Source organism: Oncorhynchus tshawytscha, linkage group LG01 (genome assembly GCF_018296145.1).
Source record: "Oncorhynchus tshawytscha isolate Ot180627B linkage group LG01, Otsh_v2.0, whole genome shotgun sequence".
In the NCBI taxonomy this organism is placed as follows: domain Eukaryota; kingdom Metazoa; phylum Chordata; class Actinopteri; order Salmoniformes; family Salmonidae; genus Oncorhynchus; species Oncorhynchus tshawytscha.
Window position 1 is genome coordinate 53,706,180 of NC_056429.1, and position 19,875 is coordinate 53,726,054.

Below are 19,875 nucleotides of genomic sequence, written 5' to 3' on the forward strand. Positions count from 1 at the left end.
TAAAGTTAAAGACCACAGGCAGTTGTCGTTAATGGCCTAACTTAAATATTTTGGTCCATAATCTTACAGCAAGGCATCACTTAGGTAAATATTAAATTCCAACATGACTGAACTCATTTAGTTGTGAGCATACAGCAGACAAACTTGGCAGTTTCTGTAATAATAATAATAATAATAATAAATATATATACACACAGTTGAAGTTGGAAGCTTACATACACTTAGGTTGGAGTCAATTAACCTTGTTTTTCGACGACTCCGCAAATTTCTTGTTAACAAACTATAGTTTTGGCAAGTCGGTTAGGAAATCTACTTTGTGCATGACACAAGTAATTTTTCCAATAATTGTTTAGACAGACAGATTTCACTGTATCACAATTCCAGTGGGCCAGAAGTTTACATACACTAAGTTGACTGTGCCTTTAAACAGCTTGGAAAATTCCAGAAAATGATGTCATGGCTTTAGAAGCTTCTGATAGGCTAATTGACATGATTTGAGTCAATTGGAGATGTACCTATAGATACATTTCAAGGCCTACCGTCAAACTCAGTGCCTCTTTGCTTGACATCATGGGAAAATCAAAAGAAATCAGCCAAGACCTCAAAAACAAAATTGTAGACCACAAGTATGCTTCATCCTTGGGAGTCATTTCCAAACGCCTGAAGGTACCACGTTCATCTGTACAAACAATAGTACGCAAGTATAAACACCATGGGACCACGCAGCCACCATACGTCTCAGGAAGGAGAAGCGTTCTGTCTCAGAGATGAAAGTACTTTGGTGCGAAAAGTGCAAATCAATCCCAGAACAGTAGCAAAGGACCTTGTGAAGATGCTGGAGGAAACGGGTACAAAAGTATTTATATCCACAGTAAAACGAGTCCTATATCGACAAAACCTGAAAGGCCACTCAGCAAGGAAGAACCTACTGCTCCAAAACCGCCATAGAAAAGCCAGACTACAGTTTGCAACTGCACATGGAAACAAAGATTGTACTTTTTGGAGAAATGTCCTCTGGTCTGATGAAACAAAAATAGAACTGTTTGGCCATAATAACCATCCTTATGTTTGGAGGAAAAAGGGGGAGGCTTGCAAGCCAAAGAACACCATCCCAACCGTGAAGCACGGGGGTGGCAGCATCATGTTGTGGGGGTGCTTTGCTGCAGGAAGGACTGGTGCTTTTCACAAAATAGATGGCATCATGAGGACGGAAAATAATGTGGATATATTGAAGCAACATCTCAAGACATCAGTCAGGAAGTTAAAGCTTGGTTGCAAATGGGTCTTTCAAATAAACAATGACCCAAAGCATACTTCCAAAGTTGTGGCAAAATGGCTTAAGGACAACAAAGTCAATGTATTGGAGTGGCCATCACAAAGCCCCGACCTCAATCCCATACAAAATTTGTGGGCAGAACTGAAAAAGCGTGTGTGAGCAAGGAGGCCTACAAAACTGACTCAGTTACACCAGCTCTGTCAGGAGGAATGGGCCAAAATGCACCCAACTTATTGTGAGAAGCTTGTGGAAGGCTACCTGACATGTTTGACCCAAGTTAAACAATTAAAAGGCAATGCTACCAAATACTAATTGATTGTATGTAAACTTCTGACCCACTGGGTATGTGATGAAAGAAATAAAAGCTGAAATAAATAGTTCTCTCCTATTATTCTGACATTTCACATTCTTAAAATAAAGTGGTGATCATAAATAACTGACCTAAAACAGATCATTTCTACTAGGATTAAATGTCAGGAATTGTGAAAAACTGAGTTTAAATGTATTTGGCGAAGGTGTATGTAAACTTCCGAGTTCAGCTGTATCTATCTCAGGGGTGATTTCAAGGGGGGGTATTTTGGGTTAAAATTAGATGAAAATATATAGGGCCATTATAACTTCTAAATTACTGCCCTTTTGCTAACCCGAAAATCAGTTCCAAAATAAATCTGTGCAGCCCTCCGTTGAATTTCAAACTCCCGATGTGGACCTCGAGCCAAAAAGTTTGTCCACCCCTGGTATGCTGTCTGGATGGATAAAGGATAGTGATAGCACCACAGAGAGCGTGAGACATGTACACTGCCTCAGGTAAATAAACAAGAGATTTTGCTTTGAGATGGAAAGTGGCGTGGTTATGTGCAGTGCACTGAGAGAGAGGTCTCAGCAGTTAGGCAGCGTCTCTCCTCTACTCCAGGGACTTGGCAAACTCGGCGTAGTCTATGTACCCATCGTTGTTTTTGTCATCGTCCCTTAGAACGTCATCTATAAGGCTTATGAGGTCTTCCTCTTTCATAGGCTGGCTTTCCTCTCCTCTTTCCTGCAGAAAGGTGGAAAACGCATATACTGTACATGAGTGTGTGTACATAGGTGAATAAAATGCGTTACAGTATGTGGCATCATTGGCTGTTGATATCATTTGCAATTACACATACCTCTTTGTGTACATGAGTGATGGCTGTGGCCAACTCCAGCCCATCCAGTAAGTTGTTGCCATCATAGTCATGCATCTTAAAGTAGTGCAACTGCAGCTCCTGTGGCAACATATCTGACTCAGGCTTGTCAATCACACCTTCCAGATGCTCCATGATGTGTCTATACACCGACAGGGCATAGAAGAGACACTGGTCAGTGCATTAACCAAGCATATACTGTCAGCCAAGGTAAAGCTGTAATTCAAGCGTCTGGGAGACTTAGGCTGAGAGACTGTTTGAGCTCAGGGTTTTGGTGCCGTAGTGAGATGTTTGGACAATATACACCAAGTATGTGGACACCTGCTTGTCAAACATCGCATTACAAAATCATGGGCATTAATATGAAGTTGGTCCACCCTTTGCTGCTGTAACAGCCTCTACTTTTCTAGAAAGGCTTTCCACTAGATGTTGGAACCTTGCTGCGGGGATTTGCTTCCATTCAGCCACAAGAGCATTAGTGAAGTCGGGCACTGGATGTTGGGCGATTAGGCCTGGCTCGCAGTCGGCGTTCCACTTCATCCCAAAAGTGTTCGATGAGGTTGAGGTCAGGGCTCTGTGGGGGCCAGTCAAGTTCTTCCACACTGATCTCGACAAACCGTTTCTGTATGGACCTCGCTTTGTGCACAGGGACATTGTCATGCTGAAACAGGAAAAACCAAACGGTTGCCACAAAGTTGGAAGCACAGAATCATCTAGAATGTCACTGTATGCGTGGCATTGTGATCTTAAGCTTGTGTGCAGCTGCTCGGCCATGGAAACCCATTTCATGAAGCTTCCAATGAACAGTTATTGTGCGGACGTTGCTTCCAGAGGCAGTTTGGAACTTGGTCGAGTTTTGCAACCGAGGACAGATTAATTTTACGTGCTTCGCGCTTCAGCACTCTGTGATCTCGTTCTGTGAGCTTGTTCTGTGAGCTTGTGTGGCCTACCACTTCGCCGCTGTTGCTCCTAGACATTTTTACTTCAGAATAACAGCACTTACAGTTGACGGGGGCAGCTCTAGCAGGGCAGAAATTTGACAAACTTGTTGGAAAGGTGGCATCCTATGAAGGTGTCACCTTGAAAGTCACTGAGCTCTTCAGTACAAGCCATTCTACTGCCAATGTTTGTCAACTGAGATTTCATGGCTGTGTGCTCGATTTTATATGCCTGTCAGGAACGGGTGTGACTGAAAAAGCCAAACCCACTAATTTGAAGGGGTGTCCAAAAACATTTGTATATATATACATATATAATAAACGCAACTTGTAAAGAGTTGGTCCCATGTTTCATGAGCTGAAATAAAAGATCCCAGAAATGTTCCATATGCACACAAAAAAACATATTTCTCAAAAATGTTGTGCACAAATTTGTTTACATCCCTGTTAGTGAGTATTTCTCCTTTGCCAAGATAATCCATCCACCTGACCAGTGGAAGCTGATTAAACGGCATGATCATTACACAGATGCAACTTGTGCTGGGGACAATAAAAAGCAACTCTAAAAATGTGCAGTTTTGTCACACAACAAAATGCACAGATGTCTCATGTTTTGAGGGGGCATGTAATTGGCTTAGTGACTGCAGGAATGTCCACTAGAGCTTTTGCCAGATAATTGAATATTAATTTCTCTAGCATATGCCATCTCCAAAGTTGTTTTAGAGATTTTGGCAGTACTTCCAACCGGCCTCACAACCGCAGACCACGTGTAATGGCGTTGTGTGGGTGAACGGTTTGATGATGTCAACATTGTGAACAGAGTGCACCATTGTGGCGGTGGGGTTATATTTTTGTTCAGTGTAATATATATATATACACACATACACACAGAGCACACATAGTGAACAAACATTAGGAACACCTTCCTAATATAGAGTTGCACACCCTTTTGCTCTCAGAATAGCCTCAATTGGTCAGGGCATGGAGTATAAAGTGTCAAAAGTGTTCCACAGGGACACTGGTTGCTTAGTTGTGTCAAGTTGGGAAAGGGTTGTACAACTGAATGCATCTTCCATTCCACACTTAACCCAACCCCTCTGAGTCAAAGAGGTGCAGGGGGCTGCCTTATTCGACATTGTTTGTGCCCTGTTTGTGCCCAGTTAACTGCCTTGTTTAAGGGCAGAACGACAGTTTTTTACCTCGTCAGCTCGGGGATTCGATCCAGCAACCTTTCGGTTACTGGCCCAATGCTCCTACCCACCAGGCTACTTGCTGCTGGATGTCCTTTGGGTGGTGGACCATTCTTGACACACAATGCAAACTGTTTAGTGTTAACCGGTCTCCTCCCCTTCATCTACACTGATTGAAGTGGATTTAACAAGTGACATTGATACGTGAGCAATCATAGAATGGAAAGAGCAGGTGTTCCTACTGTTTTGTAAACAGAATTTGGCTCCTATTGTTCTTTTGGCAGGCAATAGTATTGCACATTTTTCTGCCCATTCACAATTATGTGGCCTGTTCTTTAGACACAGAATGGAAGAAAATGCTCCGAAACAGAGAGAAAAAGGAAGGTACTATCTGTCCAATAAGAAATGTTTGCTTTTGTTCTGTTGCAAAGCATTTTGGATCAGTGTACCCTAGTGAACACGATCCAGTACTCACTCTCTGTCATGGACCATGTTCTTGTCCAGGTGCATGTTTGGATGGTGAATCTCCGGTGGGTGTTCTTGGGCTGCCTGCTCATGTGAACAGACAGACAGCAGAAAGCAGGAGACCAGGAGTAGCCAGCCCCACACAACGCTCCTCCTGCCACTTACTCTTAACACCATTCTGGGCTGTACAGTAACTACACAGACAGCCAGAAAGAGCAGCTAGCTGAGAGAGAAAGAGAGCTCCATCTATGAACCCATATGAACATTTTTGGAAACACATAGATAGCAGAAGAATGAGAAGATTAATAAAATAGAATTGCATTATTTGCAGGCAATAGGCCTAATTGTTTTCAGTGATATGTTATTATATGTACAGTTCGGGATGCAAACTAACTAGTGATGTTGTAGACACAGACACATTGCTGGCTACCGTTAATTATACTAGCAGAGTGCACCTTTAGACAAATCTATTAGGTTTTCAAGACCTTCCGTTAGTTTAGCAAGATAATCAATACGGTGATAACAAGCCCTCCATAATGAACTGGATCTTCAGCGATATTAATTATCAAAATGCATACTCACAAGCTTAAAAACAGACGTGGAACCGTTCACTTGAGCTATTTGTATTTTAACTAGCTTCACTCTTTTTGGGCATTGCTGTGAGCCGTAGTCACCTTTCAACCCATGGACACGACAGCTAAATTCTGATTGGATATCGGCATTTTGCGTCAGAGATTTGAAGGCGTGCAATAGTCCAACCAGACACCTGTCAGTGTCCAAAACACGAACATGAATGTGGTTGTTTCGTTGAATTTGAGAAGTAAACACATCTGACAAGCAAATGTCAACCTTTCATAGGGAAAATGAAGCCGCCAAATTTATTTTCCGAAGATTTGAGGTTGGATTAGATATAGAAAACTGTCCTGTGATAGCTTGTATTCGTAGGTAATGCACTTGACCTAAGCACTAGTTTGCTGTGTTAGCTAGTCAAGTGCCTCGAACTGTCGTTTTGTAATGCTGTTGTGAAAGACGATTTAGCAGCCGTCCTGTGAAACTATGGTTGCTAAAATGTGTTCTGCCACCAGGTCAAGGTATATGAAATAATGTATTATATTCTTGACAAATGGTCGATAAAATAATAATTCCCATATAGTGTATAGATATATATATTTGTTGTAATATTTTTTTTAATTCACAAATATTGTATGTTGTAACATTCAATGAACTTTACTGTACGACCACCATTGGACTGCTGAATGTGTTCGTCCCGCCCCTTACTCACAAATAAGGCATGCGCCAATTAAATGTATACATTTTTGTAATCAGTTTGTAGAACATGTAAAGTGTGTACGCCTCGATCACATCTACAGTGTCATTGGGCAAAAATAGCACGCAGCATCATCTGGATATGTGTGCAACAAAAATTCACCTTCTGCTATAATTTCTGTCAAGCCGTTTACGGATACAATTTGATGCATATATTCGACAAATCCAATGTATGTACCACTCAGAACGCACTGCAACTGGCTCTGCAACGCAATGCTTCAAAGCAAACGTAGCGTTCCATTGGAAATGAATGTACTTCTGGTACCAAAACGCAAAAAAAAAAAAGTCGGTGTGATCGAGGCGTATTCCGTCAGTCACGCGTTACCGTGCAGTGCTGAATTGTCTGAGCAGACCATATGGCCAATGTAAATTTAGCTACCTATAGTCCCAAATCCTGAAGTCGGTCAATTAAAATAGTTGAGAACTGACATTTTAAATACAGTAGCCTACTTGGGATTTATTGAGGGATTTGACATATACTGCGGTAAAATCATGAATAATAATTTGCCACCAGTGTGTCTCAGATCCACAGTTTGAATGTTACTGTTTTATCTAAACACTCTGAACTCTGGTAGGCTATTAGCGTTAATCCCAGTAGGCTAATTGATCTAGTTAGGGAAAGCTTTTGAAGGAAAATCTAGGACGGGTTATCAAGGACAAAATGCACTTCAATACAAACGCTTTACAGTAGCATATATGATAGAAAATGGGTTGTAGCGTAAATAGGCAAAACAAATACTTCGACAAGCATTATTGTTTCCTAAAATCTTTGCGCTGTGTTGGCCTATTGTATGCAAAATAAATACAATCATATAAGGGTAGAGTCGACTCCAATGAGTTATATATATATCGACTGGCTATATAATAAGCTAATTCATTGAATAGATAGTTATTATGAAATATAAACAAATCTGAGTCTACGAAAGTAAAAAAATATATAAAAAAATCACACAATGGGTATACACACGTTTTCCTATCTCATCCTCAAACTGAATCACCTGTACAATAGTATCTTGAGTTTGTTTAAAACTCATTTTGTTTGTGTGTGCTATTTAAGAATACATTGTGGTCAAGTATTATTTTGACATGTCCACCAATAATGTGTATAAGGGAAGGTAGGGCAGCAGCACATGCTCATAGATTACATGACACTTTTTTCGTGTTCTGTTTATCAGTCCGCAGTTACTCCCCGGGTATCAGGGGAGTACGGTCACCGAGACAGATCGGGATCTAGAGCGGGCATGGCAACCAGCAGGGTCTCCTTCTCGCAATACCGTCTGGAAGCGGAGATCGACCGCTACAGAGCTGAGTGCCAGTGGGACAAGATACCCCCTATCGTAGAGCAACTAGTGGCCGCACGATTTCACGAAGACGGTGAGTGCTGGTGACTGACTGACTACCTGTTGGATTTTTGTATAGTTTTTTCTTTTTTTTCTCAGTAAGTTTTTGTGACATGTCCGGGCAGGGATGGCAATAGTTCCGCATGTGTTGGACTTGGTACTCTGCAAGTAAGCTCAATGTCATTCCCCTACTCTGCAAACCATGAACAACTTTACTGCAGTTTGGGCGTATCTGAAGCTGTTCGTTGTCTACATCAATACCATACACTTCTCAATGGACAATGTTCAAAACACAGAACATGTTGTAATGAACATGTATTAACTGGTTGTCACTATCACTGTAATTCTTTGTCCTTTTTATTCTTTTCAATGTATGTGAGCCTATATATTCAAGCACACCACTCAAACACTCAGTAGGTAGGCTAATGTAGCTAATTACCTCACCTGGCTAAAATAAACATGGGGTAAGGTGACATGGCACATGACCTTGCTGCTTGCCACTGTTATTGTGTCAATAACCAAATATATTATTGGCTGAATGGAGTGCCCACTGCCCACCTGAAACTGTTTTCAACATGTTTGCAAGTGTACAGAACTCTTAATGTGTTATTCTAGACTAAAGTGTGTAGAATTCAAGTCATCCCTAGCTGGCCTGCTGTCTGCCTTGACAGTGACAGTTTTCCCTCTGTCTTGAAACTGTCCCTAGTTGTTGCAATTCAAGACAATGGTGACATCATAATCAGTCTCTGACCAGGAAGTTTGGAGATTACAACAGTGTGTTGAAAATAATGTCACTTTATCCAGATGCTATGTAGAGGATTTGTTCCTCTCCTGAATAATTCATAGAAGTTATGCACCACATTAACGCTCCCAGTGAAACTGATTTGTAACACATTGCTGTTATACTGTCGTTAATGTTTTATAGAGCCAAATGATTTGTTTTATGTGTTTAGACACCATACTGCATGTCACATTATACATTTCTGCAGCCCCGGTCCTCCCTTTCAGTGATTAACCTTGACTGGGACAGTCTCATAAACACGACTGGCTACAGTATGTCAGAGATGCCAGAACATAAACACCAGTCACAGACTTGGCGTCAGAACACACCACCAGAGACGGGAGAGGAGTGAGAGAAGTGAGACCTGGACCAAACAGGAAGCCTTAATCCAGAATGTGTTTACAAGTTACTTTTATTGCCATCCAGTGACTATAGTTTTAGACACCACTGGTGTTTTTTCTCGCTTCTCCCTGGGGCTTTTGGGAAATGATGCTATGATGGACTGGGTTTATTTTGGCTTCCAAAGTTGCTCACCCCTGACCTTGAACTTCCAACTTCTGCACTCAGTCCACTTAACCTTCCACTACTCTGAATTCTGTCCCAATTCCCTCTGCCCTTCTCCAGATGACTACGGGACGCTGTTATTGGCCGAGGCCCTTCTGGAGGAGTGTCTACAGGACAACCTGAGTCTTTTACGCAACGCCACTCCTTTGACGGACATCAACCAGCCCAAACTGTCCCGTTCCAAGGGCTACCTCAACTCCATTCTGAGCAGGGGACGGCTGGTGGTCAGTCTGAGCATCTCCCCTTTGTGTCACCTCTTTCTACACTTCCTCCGATTGTACTCAGCTTTCTATCTCGTTAACTTATCTCACCAAGTTTCCAATGAATCTATTATTTCCACATTTACCTGTTTTCTCTATCGCTCTTCACTTAGTCTCTAGTAACAGTCTTAACAATACAATGATGGTTCAGGCTGCCTTCCCTTGGTTTACTTACCCGTTTGTCATTGTTGTGTCAAAAACTCACAGCCCTTGTGTCGTGTCTCTCTGTGTCTGTCTGTCTGTCCCCACACAGCCCAGGCACCTGAACGAGGCTCTTCTCCTGATGGCCAAAATACACTATGTCCAGGGCTGTTACCATGACGCACAGGGCATGTGTGCAAGGGTGGGTATAGATGAGCTGACGGGGGATGAGCAGCCCCTCTACCACCTGCGTCTGCTCGCAGAGGCCTTTGTCATCAAAGGTACCAATCCTTTCATAGGCAGATACTGGGTGATATGGAATATGGAAAACACATGATGTTTGATCTGTCTGGTATTTGTTTAGTAGACAGACTAAACATTCTGAGACCTGAAAATTTTACTTGATTATGATCTATGCTAAATGGACATTCAATGCACAAAGTAAACAAATGACCAGGGCCCGTTTTCCTCAAGCATCTATTCATTATAATCCAAACATCGAAACTGATCCTAGATCAACACTCGAACTCTGAGACGCTATTTGAATACGAGCCCAGAGCTACAAATGATGATTTCTATCAGGTATGCTCTGGTTTTAGTCTCCATCTGTACAGTGTTATGATTACATGGAACTCAGATATGATTTGCATACTGGCATTACTTCCTCTCCGATGAACTAGACAAAGAGAAAACCAAAGCCTGTAGACTGGCACGTTTCCCTGAAAAACACTCAAGTTGAACAGCACTGTGCATAAATGTACCTAATGATCTAGTTCCTAATCTCCCATGACAGGAGTTATTATAGGCCTGTGATGACTATAACCTTGTATGGGTTTAGAAGTGGCCCGTTCTAGGCTGTATGAATACAATTATTAGAATGAAATGCGACTGGGAAACGTCTGCTTGGTTGGAGAGATCAGTATCTCCGTTCACCCCAGGTATGTTTATATGAATGTAGATCAGTGTCTGCATACCCCAGGTATGTTTATATGAATATTGATCAGTATCTCCACACCCCAGGTATGTTTATATGAATATAGATCAGTATCTCCATACACCCCAGGTATTTTTATATGAATGTAGATCAGTATCTCCATACCCCAGTTATGTTTATATGAATATTGATCAGTATCTCCATACCCCAGGTATGTTTATATAGATTTTGATCAGTGTCTCCATACCCCAGGTATGTTTATATGAATGTAGATCAGTATCTCCATACCCCAGGTATGTTTATATGAATGTAGATCAGTATCTCCATACCCCAGGTATGTTTATATGAATATTGATCAGTGTCTCCATACCCCAGGTATGTTTATATGAATATTGATCAGTGTCTCCATACCCCAGATATGTTTATATGAATATTGGTCAGTATCTCTATACCCCAGGTATGTTCATATGAATATTGATCAGTGTCTCCATACCCCAGGTATGTTTATATGAATATAGATCAGTATCTCCATACACCCCATGTATGTTTATATGAATTTAGATCAATGTCTCCATACACCCCAGGTATGTTTATATGAATATAGATCAGTATCTCCATACACCCCATGTATGTTTATATGAATTTAGATCAGTGTCTCCATACCCCAGGTATGTTTATATGAATATAGATCAGTATCTCCATACACCCCATGTATGTTTATATGAATTTAGATCAGTGTCTCCATACCCCAGGTATGTTCATATGAATATTGATCAGTGTCTCCATACCCCAGGTATGTTTATATGAATATAGATCAGTATCTCCATACACCCCAGGTATGTTTATATGAATATAGATCAATGTCTCCATACCCCAGGTATGTTTATGTGAGTAAAGATCAGTCTCCATACCCCCCAGGTATGTTTGTATGAATATTGATCAGTATCTCCATACCCCAGGTATGTTTGTATGAATATAGATCAGTATCTCCATACCCCAGGTATGTTTGTATGAATATAGATCAGTATCTCCATACCCCAGGTATGTTCATATGAATATTGATCAGTATCTCCATACCCCAGGTATGTTCATATGAATATTGATCAGTGTCTCCATACCCCTGGTATGTTTATATGAATGTATATCAGTCCATACCCCAGGTATATTTAATGTGAGTAAGATCAGTGTCTCCATACCCCAGGTATGTGTATATGAATATAGATCAGTGTCTCCATTCCATATGTTCATATGAATATTGATCCCCATACCCAAGGTATGTTTATTTGTCAGTGAAGTATACCCCAGGTAGATATGAATTTAGATCAGTGTCTCCATACCCCAGGTATGTTTATATGAATATAGATCAGTGTCTCCATACACCCCAGGTATGTTTATATGAATATAGATCAGTCACTCCATACACCCCAGGTATGTTTATATGAATGTAGATCAGTCTCTCCATACACCCCAGGTATGTTTATATGAATATAGATCAGTGTCTCCATACACCCCAGGTATGTTTATATGAATATAGATCAGTGTCTCCATACACCCCAGGTATGTTTATATGAATATAGATGTTCATATGAATATTGATCAGTGTCTCCATACCCCAGGAATGTATATCAGTTTCCATACCGTATACATTTATGAGTAAAGATCAGTGTCTCCATACCCCAGGTATGTTTATATGAATATTGATCAGTATCTCCATACCCCAGGTATGTTTATATGAATATAGATCAGTCTCTCCATACACCCCATTTATGTTTATATGAATATAGATCAGTGTCTCCATACACCCCAGGTATGTTTATATGAATATAGATCAGTGTCTCCATACACCCCAGGTATGTTTATATGAATGTAGATCAGTGTCTCCATACCCCAGGTATGTTTATATGAATATTGATCAGTATCTCCATACCCCAGGTATGTTTATATGAATATAGATCAGTCTCTACATACACCCCATTTATGTTTATATGAATATAGATCAGTGTCTCCATACACCCCAGGTATGTTTATATGAATATAGATCAGTGTCTCCATACACCCCAGGTATGTTCATATGAATATTGATCAGTATCTCCATACCCCAGGTATGTTCATATGAATATTGATCAGTGTCTCCATACCCCTGGTATGTTTATATGAATGTATATCAGTATCTCCATACCGCAGGTATATATTAATGTGAGTAAGATCAGTGTCTCCATACCCCAGGTATGTGTATATGAATATAGATCAGTGTCTCCATTCCCCAGGTATGTTCATATGAATATTGATCAGTATCTCCATACCCAAGGTATGTTCATACGAATATTTGTCAGTGTCTCCATAGTATACCCCAGGTATGTTTATATGAATTTAGATCAGTGTCTCCATACCCCAGGTATGTTTATATGAATATAGATCAGTATCTCCATACCACAGGTATACATTTATGTGAGTAAAGATCAGTGTCTCCATACCCCAGGTATGTTTATATGAATGTAGATCAGTGTCTCCATACCCCAGGTATGTTTATATGAATATTGATCAGTATCTCCATACCCCAGGTATGTTTATATGAATATAGATCAGTCTCTCCATACACCCCATTTATGTTTATATGAATATAGATCAGTGTCTCCATACACCCCAGGTATGTTTATATGAATATAGATCAGTGTCTCCATACACCCCAGGTATGTTTATATGAATGTAGATCAGTGTCTCCATACCCCAGGTATGTTTATATGAATATAGATCAGTCTCTACATACACCCCATTTATGTTTATATGAATATAGATCAGTGTCTCCATACACCCCAGGTATGTTTATATGAATATAGATCAGTGTCTCCATACACCCCAGGTATGTTTATATGAATATAGATCAGTCACTCCATACACCCCAGGTATGTTTATATGAATGTAGATCAGTCTCTCCATACACCCCAGGTATGTTTATATGAATATAGATCAGTGTCTCCATACACCCCAGGTATGTTTATATGAATATAGATCAGTGGCTCCATACCCCAGATATGTTTATATGAATATTGGTCAGTATCTCTATACCCCAGGTATGTTCATATGAATATTGATCAGTGTCTCCATACCCCAGGTATGTTCATATGAATATTGGTCAGTATCTCTATACCCCAGTTATGTTCATATGAATATTGATCAGTGTCTCCTTACCCCAGGTATGTTTATATGAATATAGATCAGTATCTTCATACACCCCATGTATGTTTATATGAATTTAGATCAATGTCTCCATACCCCAGGTATGTTTATGTGAGTAAAGATCAGTCTCCATACCCCCCAGGTATGTTTATGTGAATATATATCATTCTCTCCATACCCCAGGTATGTTTGTATGAATATTGATCAGTATCTCCATACCCCAGGTATGTTTGTATGAATATAGATCAGTATCTCCATACCCCAGGTATGTTTGTATGAATATAGATCAGTATCTCCATACCCCAGGTATGTTCATATGAATATTGATCAGTATCTCCATACCCCAGGTATGTTCATGTGAATATTGATCATTATCTCCATACCACAGGTATGTTTATATGAATATATATCAGTCTCTCCATACAGCCCAGGTATGTTTATATGAATATATATCATTCTCTCCATACACTCCAGGTATGTGTATATGAATATTGATCAGTATCTCCATACCCCAGGTATGTTCATATGAATATTGATCAGTGTCTCCATACCCCAGGTATGTTTATATAAATATATATCATTCTCTCCATACACTCCAGGTATGTGTATATGAATATCGATCAGTGTCTCCATACCCCAGGTATGTTTATATGAATGTTGCTCAGTGTCTCCATACCCCAGGTATGTTTATGTGAATATTGATCATTATCTCCATACCACAGGTATGTTTATATGAATATATATCAGTCTCTCCATACAGCCCAGGTATGTTTATATGAATATATATCAGTCTCTCCATACAGCCCTGGTATGTTTATATGAATATCGATCAGTATCTCCATACCCCAGGATTGTTTATATGAACATAGATCAGTATCTCCATACCCCAGGTATGTTTATGTGAGTAATGATCAGTGCCTCCATACACCCCAGGTATGTTTATATGAATATAGATCAGTCTCTCCATACACCCCATGTATGTTTATATGAATTTAGATCAATGTCCCCATACCCCAGATATGTTTATATGAATATATATCTGTCTCTCCATACCCCAGGTATGTTTATAGGAATTTATATCAATGTCTCCATACCCCAGGTATGTTTATATGAATTTAGATGAATGTCTCCATACCCCAGGTATGTTTATATGAATTTAGATCAGTGTCTCCATACCCCCATGTATGTTTATATGAATGTAGATCAATGGCTCCATACCCCAGGTATGTTTGTATGAATATTGATCAGTATCTCCATACCCCAGGTATGTTTGTATGAATATAGATCAGTATCTCCATACCCCAGGTATGTTTGTATGAATATAGATCAGTATCTCCATACCCCAGGTATGTTCATATGAATATTGATCAGTGTCTCCATACCCCAGATATGTTCATATGAATATTGATCAGTATCTCCATACCCCAGGTATGTTCATATGAATATTGATCAGTGTCTCCATACCCCAGGTATGTTTATATGAATATATATCAGTCTCTCCATACAGCCCAGGTATGTTTATAAGAATATAGATCAGTTTCTCCATACCCCAGGTATGTTTATATGAATGTTGCTCAGTGTCTCCATACCCCAGGTATGTTTATGTGAATATTGATCAGTATCTCCATACCGCAGGTATGTTTATATGAATATATATCAGTCTCTCCATACAGCCCTGGTATGTTTATATGAATATCGATCAGTATCTCCATACCCCAGGATTGTTTATATGAACATAGATCAGTATCTCCATACCCCAGGTATGTTTATGTGAGTAAAGATCAGTCTCCATACCCCAGGTATGTTTATGTGAGTAAAGATCAGTGCCTCCATACACCCCAGGTATTTTTATATGAATTTAGATCAGTCTCCATACCCCCCATGTATGTTTATATGAATTTAGATCAATGTCTCCATACCCCAGTTATATGAATTTAGATCAGTGTCTCCATACCCCCCATGTATGTTTATATGAATGTAGATCAGTATCTCCATACCCCAGGTATGTTTATATGAATCTAGATCAGTATCTCCATACCCCAGGTATGTTTGTATGCATTTAGATCAGTGTCTCCATACCCCAGATATGTTCATATGAATATTGATCAGTGTCTCCATACCCCAGTTATGTTTATGTGAATTTGATCAGTATCTCCATACCCCAGGTATGTTTATATGAATATTGATCAGTATCTCCATACCCCAGGTATGTTTATATGAATTTAGATCAGTGTCTCCATACCCCAGGTATGTTTATATGAATGTAGATCAGTCTCTCCATACACCCCAGGTATGTTTATATGAATATATATCAGTCTCTCCATACATCCCAGGTATGTTTATATGAATGTCTATCAGTGTCTCCATACCCCAGGTATGTTTCTATGATTGTCGATCAGTGTCTCCATACCCCAGGTATGTTTATATGAATGTCGATCAGTGTCTCCATACCCCAGGTATGTTTATTTGAATGTAGATCAGTTCAGTCTTTACTCTAAAGGCACGACCAGACCGGTAGGATTGTCGAGTTTCTGCCTGCCGAGAGAAACTTAGCACTTCTGAGCAGAGTGCCGGCTGTAATTTGCAAACAAATTCTACATGTTGAAACGGATGAAAATGAGTCATCAGTCGCCCAGCAGCGGTGGTCCCTATTACAGACTGCACCGTCGGCAAACGAACAGCCCCCTACTGTACAGCCCGACAATCCGTCTGGAGAGTTTTCTCGTTTAGGCTGTGAAAGAAACGAAAGGGAAAGCTGAACACCTAGTCAGTTCTACAACTGAATGCATTCAACTGAAATGTGTCTTCCCCATTTAACCCATCCCCTCTGAATCAGATGCGGGGGGCTGCCGTAATCGACATCCACGTTTTCGGCGCCCGGGGAACAGTGGGTTAACTGCCTTGGAATAAATACATAATGAGTAACAATAACTTGGCTATATACAGTGGGGCAAAAAAAGTATTTAGTCAGCCACCAATTGTGCAAGTTCTCCCACTTAAAAAGATGAGAGAGGCCTGTAATTTTCATCATAGGTACACTTCAACTATGACAGACAAAATTAGAAAAAAATTCCTGAAAATCACATTGTAGGGTTTTTAATGAATTTATTTGCAAATTATGGTGGAAAATAAGCATTTGGTCACCTACAAACAAGCAAGATTTCTGGCTCTCATAGACCTGTAACTTCTTCTTTAAGAGGCTCCTCTGTCCTCCACTCGTTACCTGTATTAATGGCACCTGTTTGAACTTGTTATCAGTATCAAAGACACCTGTCCACAACCTCAAACAGTCACACTCCAAGCTCTACTATGGCCAAGACCAAAGAGCTGTCAAAGGACACCAGAAACAAAATTGTAGACCTGCACCAGGCTGGGAAGACTGAATCTGCAATAGATAAGCAGCTTGGTTTGAAGAAATCAACTGTGGGAGCAATTATTAGGAAATGGAAGACATACAAGACCACTGATAATCTCCCTCGATCTGGGGCTCCACGCAAGATCTCACCCCGTGGGGTCAAAATGATAACAAGAACGATGAGCAAAAATCCCAGAACCACACAGGGGGACCTAGTGAATGACCTGCAGAGAGCTGGGACCAAAGTAACAAAGCCTACCATCAGTAACACACTACGCCGCAAGGGACTCAAATCCTGCAGTGCCAGACGTGTCCCCCTGCTTAAGCCAGTACATGTCCAGGCCCGTCTGAAGTTTGCTAGAGAGCATTTGGATGATCCAGAAGAAGATTGGGAGAATGTCATATGGTCAGATGAAACCAAAATAGAACTTTTTGGTAAAAACTCAACTCGTCGTGTTTGGAGGACAAAGAATGCTGAGTTGTATCCAAAGAACACCATACCTACTGTGAAGCATGAGGGTGGAAACATCATGCTTTGGGGCTGTTTTTCTGCAAAGGGACCAGGACGACTGATCCGTGTAAAGGAAAGAATGAATGGGGCCATGTATCGTGAGATTTTGAGTGAAAACCCCCTTCCATCAGCAAGGGCATTGAAGATGAAACGTGGCTGGGTCTTTCAGCATGACAATGATCCCAAACACACCGCCCGGGCAACGAAGGAGTGGCTTCGTAAGAAGCATTTCAAGGTCCTAAAGTGGCCTAGCCAGTCTCCAGATCTCAAGCCCATAGAAAATCTTTGGAGGGAGTTGAAAGTCTGTGTTGCCCGGCAACAGCCCCAAAACATCACTGCTCTAGAGGAGATCTGCATGGAGGAATGGGCCAAAATACCAGAAACAGTGTGTGAAAACCTCGTGAAGACTTACAGAAAACATTTGACCTCTGTCATTGCCAACAAAGGGTATATAACAAAGTATTGAGATAAACTTTTGTTATTGACCAAATGCTTATTTTCCACCATAATTTGCAAATAAATTAATTAAAAATCCTACAATGTGATTTTCTGGATTTTTTTTCTCATTTTGTCTGTTATAGTTGAAGTGTACCTATGATGAAAATTACAGGCCTCTCTCATCTTTTTAAGTGGGAGAACTTGCACAATTGGTGGCTGACTAAATACTTTTTTGCCCCACTGTACATGGGGTACCAGTACTGAGTCAATGTGGAGGTATACGAGGAAATTGAGATAAATATTTACAACACATATAGTTTGGGGTAAAGTGACTAGGCAACAGGATAGTTCATGTTATTTGTGTGTTTTTGTGTCTGTTTGTTCCACAACCCAAATCAGTTCCTGGTTTCAGCAGTGGTTACAAATATAATGGGAGCCTATTCAGAATTTAGTCTAAGTAATTCAATGAAGCTGTCTCTAGAGCAGTGTTTACCATCTCCAGTCCTCGGGTACCCCCAACAGTATACACTTTTTTTTTTTGTAGCCCCAGACAAGCACACCGGATTCAACTTGTCAACTAATCATCAAGCCCTTGGCAGTGTCTCCGCAACTCAGTCTTAGCGACTCCAAAGGGTGAACTGTTAGTTTTTTCCCCTAGCACTACACAGCTGATTCAAATAATCAAGTAATCATTCATCTTTAATTATTAGAATCAGCTGTGCAGTGTTAGGGCAAAATCCAGAACTTGCACCCCTTGGGGTCCTGAGGACAGAATTACTGTAAGATGAGTTGAATGAGGTGTTTGTACGGGTATACAACAACAATGTGTATGGTTGTGGGTACTTGAGGACCGGAGTTGGGAAACACTGCTCTAGGGAACCCTTTATATATAGTTGGTCTGGAACTAATCAGATTTTGTTCCTAGGGTAGTGAGTATCTGTCATCAGAATTTGTGGTGAGGATGGTTTCCACTTGCACACACACAGTTAAACAGAGGGCATTGTCCATTGTCACAGCACACTGCTGGTCCATGTCTGGGTAATTGTGTTTGATAAGCATCACTCATCATCATGAGATTCATTACATTCAAAGAGTCATTGCTTCCTGGCCATTGACACATTGACGTCATCACAGTGTCTGCTACTTAAATTGAAGGGAAGAATTCATGAAATAGCCTTGTTGAGGTCTACCATTTTTAATAAACCATAATGGACTATAAGTAATGTTAGTAGAATAATACTAGAGTCAAGCCAATATGTTCAAAATAAAGAATGCTTAAGAGAGAGAAGACCTGATGGGAATCACTCAACTATGTAAAGGGTTTGACATTGCATAGTTTCTCAGCATCTTTACAAAGTTTCCATGATATTGTTTATGGAATGTTATGTGATAGGAATATTTGTTAGATGAGATATTGTCTATTGGCAGCTGCTCCTTATTTGATTAAGGCTGGCGTCTGGTCTTGTCGTCCCTACCGCCCTGCAGTCCTGGAGGTCTCCTCTCACTATTTATTTATGCCAATAACCACATTCCCCCTCCAGCCATCTACTGACTGTCTCGAAATGTCACATTATCCACACTAAACAAACTGGCGTCTTCCTACCAGCAACAGTATTTGTTTTCAGTGTCAAATGCATCACCTAACTAAAAAACGTTATTTCTTTATTTTTCTCTGTCTCTCTCGCTGTCTCTCTCTTTCTGTCTGACTCTCTTTCGCTCTCTCTCTATCTCTCCCTCTCTCCCTATCTCTCAGGTCTGTCCCTGGACCACCAGGCAGTGTCAGCTGCCTCCCGTGTCCGTCTGTCTGAGAGAGAGGAGGAATGTCTTTCCTGCTACCTGAGGGCCTGTGACACCTCTCTCGTTTACCTGCAAGAACTCGACAAGGTGTGTGTGTGTTTTTGTTAGGTGTTTCTACCCCCATTGCAGATAATACATGTTATTTCCTGATGAAAAGCAGCACAAAACTACTTGGTGTATGTGTTTACTAACGGAGGTTTTTACTGTTGTGTT

General features: G+C 40.5%; 2 protein-coding genes across 10 annotated transcripts in view; one reads left to right on the plus strand and one right to left on the minus strand.

Moving 5' to 3' along the window:
• LOC112253140 (tetratricopeptide repeat protein 7A-like) overlaps positions 1 to 19,875 on the plus strand; it is a 51,879-nt gene that overhangs the window by 4,253 nt on the left and 27,751 nt on the right. For 2 of the 6 annotated variants that reach the window (XM_042323102.1, XM_042323103.1), the window contains exons 1-5: positions 5,800 to 5,936; positions 7,540 to 7,738; positions 9,110 to 9,273; positions 9,563 to 9,731; positions 19,619 to 19,749. In XM_042323102.1, the coding sequence (XP_042179036.1) occupies positions 5,880 to 5,936; positions 7,540 to 7,738; positions 9,110 to 9,273; positions 9,563 to 9,731; positions 19,619 to 19,749 (720 nt within the window). In that variant the 5' untranslated portion in view covers positions 5,800 to 5,879. Of the gene's footprint in view, positions 1 to 5,799; positions 6,130 to 7,539; positions 7,739 to 9,109; positions 9,274 to 9,562; positions 9,732 to 19,618; positions 19,750 to 19,875 lie in introns of those variants that run through there. The other 4 variants (XM_042323105.1, XM_042323111.1, XM_042323109.1 and 1 more) reach the window with 3 other exon arrangements.
• LOC112250409 (multiple coagulation factor deficiency protein 2 homolog) lies at positions 1,686 to 5,732 on the minus strand. Of its 4 annotated transcripts, none has more exons than XM_024420736.2 (4): positions 5,621 to 5,711; positions 5,049 to 5,257; positions 2,428 to 2,587; positions 1,686 to 2,312 (listed from the first exon to the last, which is right to left on the minus strand). In XM_024420736.2, exons 2-4 carry the CDS (start codon positions 5,213 to 5,215, stop codon positions 2,181 to 2,183), a joined length of 459 nt encoding a protein of 152 aa, XP_024276504.1. In that variant the 5' UTR covers positions 5,216 to 5,257; positions 5,621 to 5,711; the 3' UTR covers positions 1,686 to 2,180. The 4 variants fall into 4 exon arrangements, with proteins under 4 accessions (XP_024276504.1, XP_024276421.1, XP_024276586.1 ...); XM_024420653.2 differs by having other exon boundaries at positions 5,049 to 5,284; positions 5,621 to 5,693; XM_024420565.2 differs by having other exon boundaries at positions 1,687 to 2,312; positions 5,049 to 5,261; positions 5,621 to 5,730.